The 11,923-nt window shown below is 37.0% G+C and overlaps 2 protein-coding genes across 5 annotated transcripts in view; one reads left to right on the plus strand and one right to left on the minus strand.

The window, feature by feature from the left end:
• The window catches only part of C11H2orf88 (chromosome 11 C2orf88 homolog), a 61,472-nt gene extending 49,725 nt beyond the window's left edge, over positions 1–11,747 (plus strand). For 2 of the 3 annotated variants that reach the window (XM_054548988.1, XM_054548990.1), the window contains one exon: positions 11,190–11,747. In XM_054548988.1, the coding sequence (XP_054404963.1) occupies positions 11,354–11,641 (288 nt within the window). In that variant the 5' untranslated portion in view covers positions 11,190–11,353 and the 3' untranslated portion in view covers positions 11,642–11,747. Of the gene's footprint in view, positions 1–2,135; positions 2,171–11,189 lie in introns of all 3 variants that reach the window. The other variant, XM_054548989.1, reaches the window with a different exon arrangement.
• Positions 1–11,923, minus strand: part of HIBCH (3-hydroxyisobutyryl-CoA hydrolase) — a 136,061-nt gene that overhangs the window by 2,130 nt on the left and 122,008 nt on the right. Inside the window, exon 16 of one of the 2 annotated variants that reach the window (XR_008522601.2) lies at positions 600–995. The exons of the other annotated variant lie outside the window; for it this stretch is intronic. The gene's annotated coding sequence lies outside the window, so the exon portion shown is untranslated. Of the gene's footprint in view, positions 1–599; positions 996–11,923 lie in introns of those variants that run through there. 2 annotated transcript variants of the gene reach the window in all.

The following is an 11,923-nucleotide window of genomic DNA, read 5'->3' on the forward strand; positions in this document are numbered from 1 at the left end:
TCACACCTTCAACTGATGACCACAGTCACTTCCCAACCTGATAAATGAATAACAGACTAAAAATTAATTCAGGACAGCTGATTACACCTGCTATCTTAAGGCTAATCATAGCTGCCTAACCACTGACTTGCATTAATGGCTAACATTGTTGAAACTTTATTTCCTCCTTATGAATCAACTATCTTATTAGGAGTGATTGAAATTATACAAAGTTTGTTCTTCAATGGTGTGCAGGCTTATACTGTAATTGCCTTTTAAGTATTTAAAGTACTGTATTGTAACTGCCTTTTAAGTATTTAAAAGTATTTAAACAGCTGCTACTATGAACAGTAGATGCTTCACATGAACTTTTTTTTCCCTCTTGGCTCTTACTTTAAGGATCATGCTTTTTTATTCATGATAAATCTTAAGAGGCTTCTGTGGGATGGAAATTATAGCACGAAAATCCGATTAACAAATATGTGGGGGCAGTTTACTAATCCATTCAATTAGGGTAACTGCACCTTCTCAGCATGCCATTAGCAATTCCATTAGATAGCTAGTTACTGGACCAGATGATTACCTAATTACATGAATATATCAGTGTCATTTTTCCTAACACAAGACTTGAAGGCCAGATTTGAGAACTAGTCCTGGGGTAGTAGCACCCAGAGACCTGTTTGGGAGACTGGGAAGGTCTGGGCCATCACGTTCTTGCTGATAGCCCAGAGATCAGGTCAAGGACAGGGGCAATGGGAAGAAAGAAACAGAGACCCTGGGAAGGAGCTATCTTGGTCTTTATCGGCAAGAATTAACTTCAAAGTTGGGACAGAGGTTCTATAAGTTCAAGAAAGGGAGAAAATTAACACTTAAAAACAGGCTGGATTGGATAAAGTACTGTTGGAGCACTTTTATTCCAAGAAGAAGCTGGAATTCGGAGTGACAGCTCCATTCTTATTTGCCATGTGAACTCTGGGTCAGCAAGTGGAAGAGCCAGACCTATCTGCCTGTTTCATCTATTAGATGGGAAGAGATGATAAACATAACATAAATTAGTAAGCAGATGTGATAAGTAACTGAAGAACAGTTGTTTTCTATCCTTAATAGATACGGCTAAACCAGCTGAAGGTTAACAACAGAAATATTTTAATATCTAGGTATTTTTGATGTCCTATACTCTAGAAATATATGCAAATTAAAGTGTGGTGGGGATGAAGTATTACTAATCTGGTTCCTTCGATAAGTTTATATATCCCTCTCCGTACTCTACCCTCCTTAGCTACAAGTTCAGGAACAGCACAATAAAGGACAAAAGACTCTCACATCCAATTTCAAATTGGTTTCTCATTTATTGCCATCATTCTAAATCAAAGCACTCTACCTGTTCCCAAAGGAAGTAACAGATAAATAAAGCCCTTGAACTGGCAACTGGAAGAACTAGAAGTAGGCTTTTGCTCTTCGGCAGGCCCAGAAGACTATGACCACTGAGTTGGGCTGGTTTCAGGCCAATGTAGAAAGGAAGCAGCAGGCCTCACACTGGAGTCCTCCAGCACAGGGAGCTGGTCCGCTCTGGATGCTGCCCATAGGCAGTCTTTTTCAGATAAAATACATCAGTCCCCTGGATTTAGGTGCCCCAGAATGTTCTCAAAAACTGTTCTTATATCTATCTTATTAAAGTAAAAATTACAGTGAAATACAGTAAACAGATGTTAAAGGTACAACCTAACATGTTTTAACATATACCTCATGTAACTAACATACCAATTAAGATATAGAATTTTTTAATAGCCTAGAAAGTTATTTCAGGGCCTCTTCCAAACAGTCCTTACTTCCTCCCACCCAAAGGGAATCACTACTATGATTTCTATTCATAGGGTCACTATTGTCCAATCTTGAAAATCATATAAATATGATCCATCTTTTTTATCTGGCTCAACATGTCTGAGATTCATCCATGTGGTTTGACATACCAATAGTTCATCCTTTTTTAATTGTCAAGTTATATTCCACTTTAAGGATATCCCTAATTTGTTTATCCATTTGATTTGCCTACTGATGGACATTTGGGTTGTTTCCAGCTTTGACTATTGTGAATAAAGAGGCTATGGATATTGGTATACAGATTTTTAAAATACCTATCTTTCCATTTGTCTTAGATAAATATCTAGAGATGAAATGGCTGGTTCACAGGGTAAGTGCGTGGTTAACTTTTTAAGAAACAGTCAAGAATTCTTTAAAATGGTTGTACCATTTTACATTCCTTCCAGCAATATATGCGTTCCATGTCCTCACCAACACTAAGCACTGGGGTTTTTTTAAATTTTAGCAATCTTAGTGTGGGTAATTGTATTGTGGTTTTAAAAAATACCTTTTTTAAATTTTTAACTAACACACAGTAAAGCTGACTTCATTTTGGTGAACAAGTCTATGAATTTTAATGCATGTTTAGATTTGTTACAGCCACCACCACAATCGGGATAAAGAATAGTTACATCACTCCAAAAAAGGTCCCTCCTGCTGCCCTTTTGGTCACAGTCTACCCCCAACCTCCTGTCAACCACTAATCTATCATCTGTCCCTATAGTTTTGCCTTTCTCCAGAATGTCATATAAATAAGTAACCTTTTGAGACTAGCTTGTTCAATCAGCATGCCTTTGAGTCATCCATATTCGTGTATATCAACATCTTTGTTGTCAACTTTTGGCAATTATAAAGCTGTGACAGACATTTGCATACAATTTTTTTTGCTTTATTTTTTGAGATGGAGTTTCACTCACTCTGTCACCCAGGCTGGAGTGCAGTTGCGTGATCTTGGCTCACTGCAACCTCTGCCTCCTGGATTCAGGTGATTCTCATGCCTCAGCCTCCCAAGTAGCTGGGACTACAGGTATGCACCACTATGCCTGCTAACTTTCTTGTATTTTCAGTAGAGACAGAGTTTCGCCATGTTGGCCAGGCTGGTCTCAAACTCCTGACCTCAGGTGATCCACCCACCAAGGCCTCCCAAAATACTGGGATTACAGGCATGTGCCACCGTCCCCAGCCAGCACACAATTTTTTATGTGAACACAAATTTTCATGTATCTAGGGTAAATTTCTAGGAGTGGGATTGCTGGGTCTTCTACGTGGTTATTCCAACTTTGTGAGAAACTGCCAAACTGTTTTCCAGAGGCCATGTCATTTTGCATTCCCACCAGCAATGTATGAGAGTGCAGTTGCTCTGTATATGCACCAGCACTTGGTATTATTTTTACCCATTCTAACAGCTACATAGTGGTTTCTTATCATGGTTTTAATTTACATTTCCCTAATGGCTAATGATATTGAGCATCTTTCATGTACTTATATTTGCTATCTATAGGTGGTAGCAAGTGAACTGCCTAAATCTTTCAAATCTCGTTTTCTAAACTGGGTTGTTGTCTTGCTATTGAGTTTTGATACTTATATATTCTGGATTCAAGTCATTTATTGGCTACATGACTTGCAAATATTTTTTATATTTGCTGGTTTTTTTTTTTCAATCTTTTAACTGTGTTTTTTCCAGAGCAAATCTTTTTCATTTTGATTCAGTCTAGTTTACCGGTTTTTTTCTTTCATGGTTCATGCTTTTGGTATCACATCTTAGAACTCTTTGCCTAACCCAAGATCGCAAATATTTTGTCTTCTTGTTTTATAGTTTTACATTTTACATTTAAAACTATGATCCCTTTTGAGTTAACTTTTCTATATAGTATAAGGTATAAGTAGATTTTGGTGGGGGGAGAGTATATGAATGTCCAATTGTTCCAATCCCATTTGTTGAAAAGATTATCCTTTTTGCATTAGTTGTTTTTGGGCATGTCAAGTATCAATTTACCATATTTTTATGGGTGTATCTGTGGACTCGTTTCTGTTTCATAGGTTTGTGGCTAGCCTTTTGTCAATATAGCACTAATTACTGTAGCTTTCTAGTCATTCTTAACATTAGATAATAGGAGTACTCCAAATTATTGTTCTTCCTTCTCAAAATTGTTTCGGCCATTCTAGTTTGTGTTTCCACGTATAATTCAGAATCTGTGTGTGTGTGTGTGTGTGTGTGTGTGTATATAAACAAATCCTGCTGGGATTTTGACTGGACTTTTAGAATCCATTTGTCAATGTCTACAGAAAAGCCTGCTGGAGTTTTGCCAAATATACACATTAATTTGGGGGAGGACTAAGAATATTGTCTTTCAGATCATGAACAGCGTTTATCTGTTTATTTAGGTTCTTTTTCTCAGTAACATTTTGTATTTTTCACGTACAACGTACGCAATACGAAATGCAGTTTTCCTTCATATGCTTTGTTAAATTTATCCCTAAGTGTTCATATTTTTGATGCTATTGCAAATGGCATTAATTTCATCTTCTGCTAAGTTTGTAGAAATTACTTTTTATATGTCACTTTTATATGTTAAGACCTTGCTACAATTATTCCAGTAAATTTTTTTTTGGGGGGGGGCATATAATCTTTAAAATTTTCTATATACAATTATGTCATCTGCAAATAATGACAGTTTTCTCTTTCTCTCAATCTTTATGCTTTGTATGTCTTCCCTTCCTCATACTTGGTGGGACTTCCAGTAAAATATCAAACAGAAATCATGAGAATGACTATTGCTGCCTTGCTCCTGTCATAGGGAAAAAGTGTTGTCTTTCACCACTAACATTACTTTTGAGGAAGGCCTTCCTATTAATACTTTGCTGGGATTTTTAAAATAATAAATGGTATTTTATCATTTTTTTTTTGTTTCTACTGAGGTGATCATCTGATTTTTCTTTTTTATGTTAATATAGTGAATTATATTTATCGTCTTTGGAATATCCTTGAATTTCTGGTATAAATCCACTCAGTCATCATGTTTTATGCATTTTACATGTTAGATTCAATTTGCCAACTTCTGGGTCTATGTTCATGAGGGATATTGGCCTGTGGAGTTTTGTCTTCTTGGTAATACTGGCCTCATATAGAATAATCTGGGAAATCTTTCCTCTTTCTCTCTTTTCTGAAGAGTTTGGATAAGACTGGTATTACTTCCTCGTAATGGACTTGATAAGAGTTCTCTAGTGTAGCCATTAGGGCCTGGAGGTTTCTTTTTGGAAAGATTTACATTACAATTTCTTTAATTGACGTAGGGCTATCAGATTTTTTTCTTGCGCCAATTTTGGTAATTTGATATTGGCATAAAATTGTTTATATTATTCCTGTTTGCCTTTTAAATGTATATAGATGTCATAATGCCCATTACACATCTTAATATGTGACTTTTCTTGATCAGTCTGTATAGAGATGTATCTATTAGATCTTTTTAAAGAACCAGCATTCATTCTGTTGTCTCTATCGTATGCTTCATTGATTTCTGTTCTTACCTATTTCTGTCTACTTATTTTGGGTTTAATTTGCTTTTCTTTTTTTAGCTTAAGGTGAAAGCTTATATCACTGATTTAAACTTTTCTTCTTTTCTATTATAAGCATTTAAGTATATAAATTTCCTTCTAAGCTCTAACTATTGCATTTCAAAATTTTGATGTTTTGGCTTTCGTTTAGTTGAAAATATATTTTAATTTCTCCTGTGATTTTCTTCTTTGTCCCATGGGTTATTTAGAAATATGTTTAGTTTCCAAATATATGAGGCTTTTCTAGATATTTACTATCTGGGGTGGTTAGAAAATATACCGTGTAATGTTTTAAGCCTTTGAAATCTCCTGAGACTATCAATAGTCTACCTTGGTGAATGTTCCATATGCACTTGATAAGAATATGTAATAGTTGCTGGGTGTAGTGTTCTGTGAATATCAACTCAAGTTGGAGCATAATGTTGTTCAGAACACGTATTTTTTCTTTGAATATCCTAGTAATGTTTTAAGTCTCCAGCTATGCTTGTGGGTTTCTTTGTCAGTTTTAAGTTGTGTATCTTTTATAGATAGCATATAGTGGGTGTATTTTTTTAAAATAATAGACTGTTTTTCAGAGCAGTTTTAAGTTAACAGAAAAATGGAGCAGGAATTAGTGTTCCCACGTATCCTGTGTACACACACACACACACACACACACAGCATCTCCCACTAGACACATTGCAATCACCTGAAATCCACGTTATTTTAGGGTTCATTCCTGGTGTTGTACAATCTATGGTTTTTGACAAATGTATGACAGAAATTCATTATTAGTATCATATAGAATAGTTTCATTGCCTTAAAAATTGTCTGTTCCACCTATTCATCTCAGCCTCTTCCATAACCCTTGGCAACCACTGGTCTTTTTACTGTCTCCAGAGTCTTGCCATTTCTAGAATGTCATATAGTTGTAATCATACAGCATGTACCCCTTTCAGATTGGCTTAACTTAGTAATAAGCATTTGAGGTTCCTCCTTTTCTTTCCATGGCTGGATTATCATTTTTTGAGATGGGGTCTTGCTCAGTCACCCAGGCTGGACTGCAGTGGTGCAATCAATCTTAACTTACCCCAACCTTCAATTCCAACTCCTGGGCCCAAGCAACCTCGGCTTCCTAAGTAGTTAAAACTGTAGGTGTGCACCACCATGCCTGGCTAATTTTTTTCATATTTAATTTTTTTGTAGAGACGGGGTCTTGCTATGTTCCCTAGGCTGGTCTTGAACTCCTGGGCTCAAGTGATGCTCGCCTCAGCCTCCCAAAGTGCTGGGATTGTAGGCGTGACTATGCCCAGCCTAACTCATTTATTTTTAATGCTGAATATATTCCATTGTTTAGATGTGCCACAGTTTACTCATTCACCAAGAAGGACATCTTGCTTGCTTCTAAGTTTTCAAAGTTATGAATAAAGCTGCTACAAACATCCATGTGCAGATTTTTGCATGGATTTAAGCGTTCAACTCATTGAGTAAATACCAAGAAGCAGAACTGCTGGATCGTACAGTAAGAATGTTTCATTTTGTAAGAAACTGCCAGACTGTCCTCCCAAGGTAACCGTACCATTTTGCATTCTCACCAACAGTGAATGAGCGTTCTGTTGCTTTTGCCATTATCTCACTGTTTAAATTTACAATTCCTGAATGACATGATGCTGAACATTTTTCCACACGTTTATGTGCCATCTATATGTAAGAAGACTTTGGTGAGGTGTCTGTCCAGATCTTTTGCCCATTTTTCAATTAGCTTGTTCATATTTGTATTGTTGACTTTTAAAAGTTCTTTGTATACTTTAGGTAACAATCTTTTATCAAATATGCTTTTGCAATATTTTCTCCCAGTCTGTGGCTTGTCTTCTCATTTTCTTGACCATGTCTGAAACAGAGCAGTTTTTTAGTGAAGTCCAACTTATCAATTATTTCTTTAACACATCATGCCTTTGGCACTGAATCTAAAAGGTTGTCGCCAAACCCAAGGTTATCTAGATTGTCTCCTATGTTATCTTCTAGGAGTCCTATTTTATATTTAGGTCTATGATCCATTTCAAATCAATTTTGTGAAGGGTTTAAGAACTGTGTCCAGCTTTTTTTTTTGGCATATGGATGATTTGGTTGTTCCAGCACTCATTGTTGAAACTACTATATATGTGTGGTTTGGATTTTTAAACTAGTCTGATCATCTCTGCCTTTCAATTGTTATTTTTGGTCCATTTTCTTCCAGGTAATTTTTCACATGGAAGGCTTTTTCATATGTTGGTTTTCTAATTGTCCCTCCCCAACCCCCAATATTCTTCCTTTCCTGTCTTCTTCTGGGTTAAACGTGTCTAATTCCTTTCCTCGTAAGTCATACTTGCATTACCTCTTTAGTGGCTGCTCTATGTTTTAAATCTTTTCCCTCCATTTTTCAGACTGGACACATCTACAGATTTATGTTCAAGTTCACTAATCCTATCTTTTCTAACATTCAGTAGTCCACACAATGAATTTTTCATTTCACATCTTGTACATTTCAGTTATTGATTTTCCATTTTTATTTTACAATTTCCATTTCTCTGAGATTCTTTTCTTGTTCACTAGTTTTTTCCTTTATTTTCTTGGGTATACTTAAATAGCTACTTTAAAGTTCTATTATTAATTTCTATTAAGAAACGCTGGGTCATTTTTTTTTCTTGATTATGGGTCAGATTTTCCTGCTTCTTTGTATGGCTAGTAATTTTTAATTGAATGGTAGGCACTGTGAATAATACCTTGTAAGGCATCTGGCTTATGTTATCTTCCTTTAAATGGTATTGTTTTATTTCTTGTTAAAGGGGATTATTTCTGTTTGAACTTAAGTCAAATGTGGTCCATAGGCTGGCTGCCTATTTTTGTAAATTAAGCTTTATTGGATATAGCCATGCCCATTTGTTTAATATTAATATATTATCTGGCTTCTTTTGTGCTATAATAGCAGAGCTGAGTAGTTGTAACATAGACCCTATGTGTCTTAGTCCATTCAGGATGGTATAACAAAATACCAGAGACTAGTATGGAGTATTTATAAGACTGGGTGTTATCAATCACACAGATTTATTTCTCATGGTTCTTGAGGCTGGGAAGTCCAAGTTTAAGGCATGAGCATATATGGTGTCTTGTGAAGGCCTGCTTTGTGGTTCACAGCTTTTCACTGTGGCCTCACATGTCGGTAGGGGCAAGGGAACTCTCTGAGGTCTCTTTTATGAGAGCACTAATACTCTAATATCATCACCCAAAGGCCCCACCTCCAAATACCATCACGTTGGGGATTAGGTTTCAATATATGAATTTGGAGAAGCCACAAACATCCTAGCTCACAAGCCTAAGTCATAGCCCTTTAAGAAAACACTTGCCAAACCTTGTTTAGGGTATACTACTGATTCCTAAGGTGTCGCATTTCTTGAGTAGTAACTAAATACGGAAGAGTTCAATGAGATTGCTCCACTCAGGCTGCAATTCCAAGGATTCTAAGTACTGTATAACTTCTGGTGTCACTGTTCAACTCTTAAGTCCTAGACGAAGTAATCGTTTGCTAACACTTTGCAGAGCCTTATCCTGGACATGCACATCCCAGTACCTTTGACAAGTCTCATGCAGATTTCTGCCTCTCTTCCCAATCTTGAACTCTTATCTTATAAATTCCGGCTGTTTTAGTAACCCTAACCTCTGTTCCATCAGAGTTGCCACTCTCTGACTCTCCTGGGGCTTAACTCCCATGGTAATGCTGGGAGATACCCCCAGGTAGAATCCCACAATGACCATCTGTGGGATTTAACATCTTGTGTTTTTCTTCTCTCAGGGATCACAATCCAGTGTTGCTTGTTGCTCTATGCCTGAAAATAATGGCAACATATATTTTGTCCAGTTTTAAAACTGGTTTTGGCAAATGCACAAATCTGGCACTACTTTGTTAGGGTAAGAAAAAGCTGCTTTTGCAAAACAAAAGGTCTTAAAAAACAGAATATTCTGATGGTTCCACTGATGGTTCCATTCCCAGCCTTTTATTTATCGGACACTCATTGAGTTCTCTAAGTAATTTTTTTCAGGTTAACCATGTCCGATTCCCTTAACCATCCTTCACAGTAAAAAATAGACACTATGAAAAATCATAACATGCTGATGATTAACAACCAAGACAGTCCCCATCTTCAGTTCACTTCAGTTCAGGCTAGTAAGCAAGACAGACACCACACATAACTTGTTCCCTTTTAAAATTAACATCTCTGAAGTATGCAGCGTGAAGCAGGGCATACGGAACTAAAGGTAATTAAAAGCAGAAGACTGCCTTTCCTTTCTTACCCTCATATCACTCTTACTAGGAGTAGGAACAGATGTAGTATTATGAGAAACTGGGTAGAATTTATAGAATAATATATGGTGTAGACCCAGCAAACATCACCTGCTCTGGACATCTTTAATTACAAACTATTAAAAAATGAATTAATTAGATGCACACAAGCTTTTGCCTTAAGATCAGTGGTTTCAGGCCACGCACAGTGGCTCATGCCAGTAATCCAGGCACTTTGAAAGGCTAAGGTGGGCAGATCACTTGACCCCAGGAGTTCAAGACCAGCCTGGGCAAAATGGCAAAACCCTGACTCTACAAAAACTCAGCTAGGCGTGGTGGCTTGTGCCTGCAGGCCAGCTACCCAGTAGGCTGAGGTGGAAGGATCACTTGAACCCAGGAGGTCCAGGCTACAGTGAGCCATGATTGCATCCTTTACTCCAGCCTGAGTAACAGAGTAAGACCCTGTCTCAAAAAAAAAAAGAAAAAAAGTGTTTTCAGAAACAGATTTTATGAATTTTTAGAGCTATGTTTTTAGTCCCAAAACTAAGATATAATCAGGGACCATTAATCTCATTCATAGAGATTACCTGTGCTTCTTACAGCTTAGTCCTCTTTAAAATGAAGCTGTCTTTATTGTTTTAGTTATCCTTAAGTCCCTTAAGAGAAGTTCATTCTGTGATAACACACACTTGGGAGGCTTAGAAGGCACATCACAAGCATTGTCATCTATTTATTGACCAAACATCAAACAAGGGTAGGAATGAGACATTTAGAGGGAAAAACCTTTAACCTTAAACTGAGCTTCTGTACAATTTCACAGGGAACAGTCAGGAGGAAAAATAGGTGGCTTTGCTATATGTAACCTATATTGTTTAGAAGTGGCACTAAAGTAAAGCAAACATTGTTTACTACTCTTTGAGTTGTAAATATGTGACCAGGGGATAAAGCCAGACTCTAACAGTAGTCCAAGATCTGTAGGTTCATGAGGTTTGGGGAGGAACAAATTTTGTTGTGCTTGTTTTGCTTGACAGTATAGATCAGGACTCAGCAAACATTTTTTATAAAGGGTCAAGATAGTAAATATTTTAAGCTTTGTGGGCCACATGGTCTGTCACAATTATTCAGTTCTGCTGTTGTAGTATGAATGCAGCCATGGACACATGTAAACAAGTGAGCATGGCTGTACAAAAATAGGTAGCTGGAATTTGGCCCAATGGTTTGCTAACCCTTGGTAGAGATAAATCTAAGCTAGCAAAAATTGAATTGTTTTCAGTTTTATAAAATATGCCAGATCTTGAAAAAAATGCTTTCCTATTTTGCAAGTTGCCATTTTTATTGAGTGATTATCTTTTTCTTCTACTGATAAGATAAAGCTGTTTGTTTTTACCTCAGATTTCTTCCATGTGACCAAAGTGATGAAAGGATTTTTACATGCCACTCAATCATACACTATTTTGCATTCTATTACTTCAAAATGAAACCTACCTTCTCTTGACAGGTAAACACTACACGTGAAGAGTGGTGAAAGGGAACATTGATTACTGAAGTGGCCTGGAGAGGGAAAGCACTGGTCAACATCACATGGACAAATTTCATTGTTTTCTAAAGATGGCCTGGAAGTAGTCTTTGCCACTGCTTCCTCCACAAACAGCTCTTCATAACATGGGCTGCATGAAATCAAAGCAAACTTTCCCATTTCCTACCATATATGAAGGTGAGAAGCAGCATGAGAGTGAAGAACCCTTTATGCCAGAAGAGAGATGTCTACCTAGGATGCCTTCTCCAGTTAATGTCAAAGAAGAAGTGAAGGAACCTCCAGGGACCAATATTGTGATCTTGGAATATGCACACCGCCTGTCTCAGGATATCTTGTGTGATGCCTTGCAGCAATGGGCATGCAATAACATCAAGTACCATGACATTCCATACATTGAGAGTGAAGGGCCTTGAGGTTGTAGGATGACAACACTTTGACTGTGGAGGTGCTAGTTTGAATACATGTGACAAAAGCAAAAACTGGTGTGAAAAATTACAAATAACTATCTGGATTTAAAAATGTGTCTACGATAATGTCACTAGTATAAGAACAACTAGGATGAAATGCATTTTAAGTACTTCTATGTTAACAGCAATTTCTCTGTTTAGTCTTAGATTTTAGCCATCTGAAGGGCTGAACAGAGGTCCTGTGACACCCAATAATCAGCTGAAAGTCACAGCACTTCTTCCTAAGTA

This window comes from Pongo abelii, chromosome 11 (assembly GCF_028885655.2).
Source record: "Pongo abelii isolate AG06213 chromosome 11, NHGRI_mPonAbe1-v2.0_pri, whole genome shotgun sequence".
In the NCBI taxonomy this organism is placed as follows: Eukaryota; Metazoa; Chordata; class Mammalia; order Primates; family Hominidae; genus Pongo; species Pongo abelii.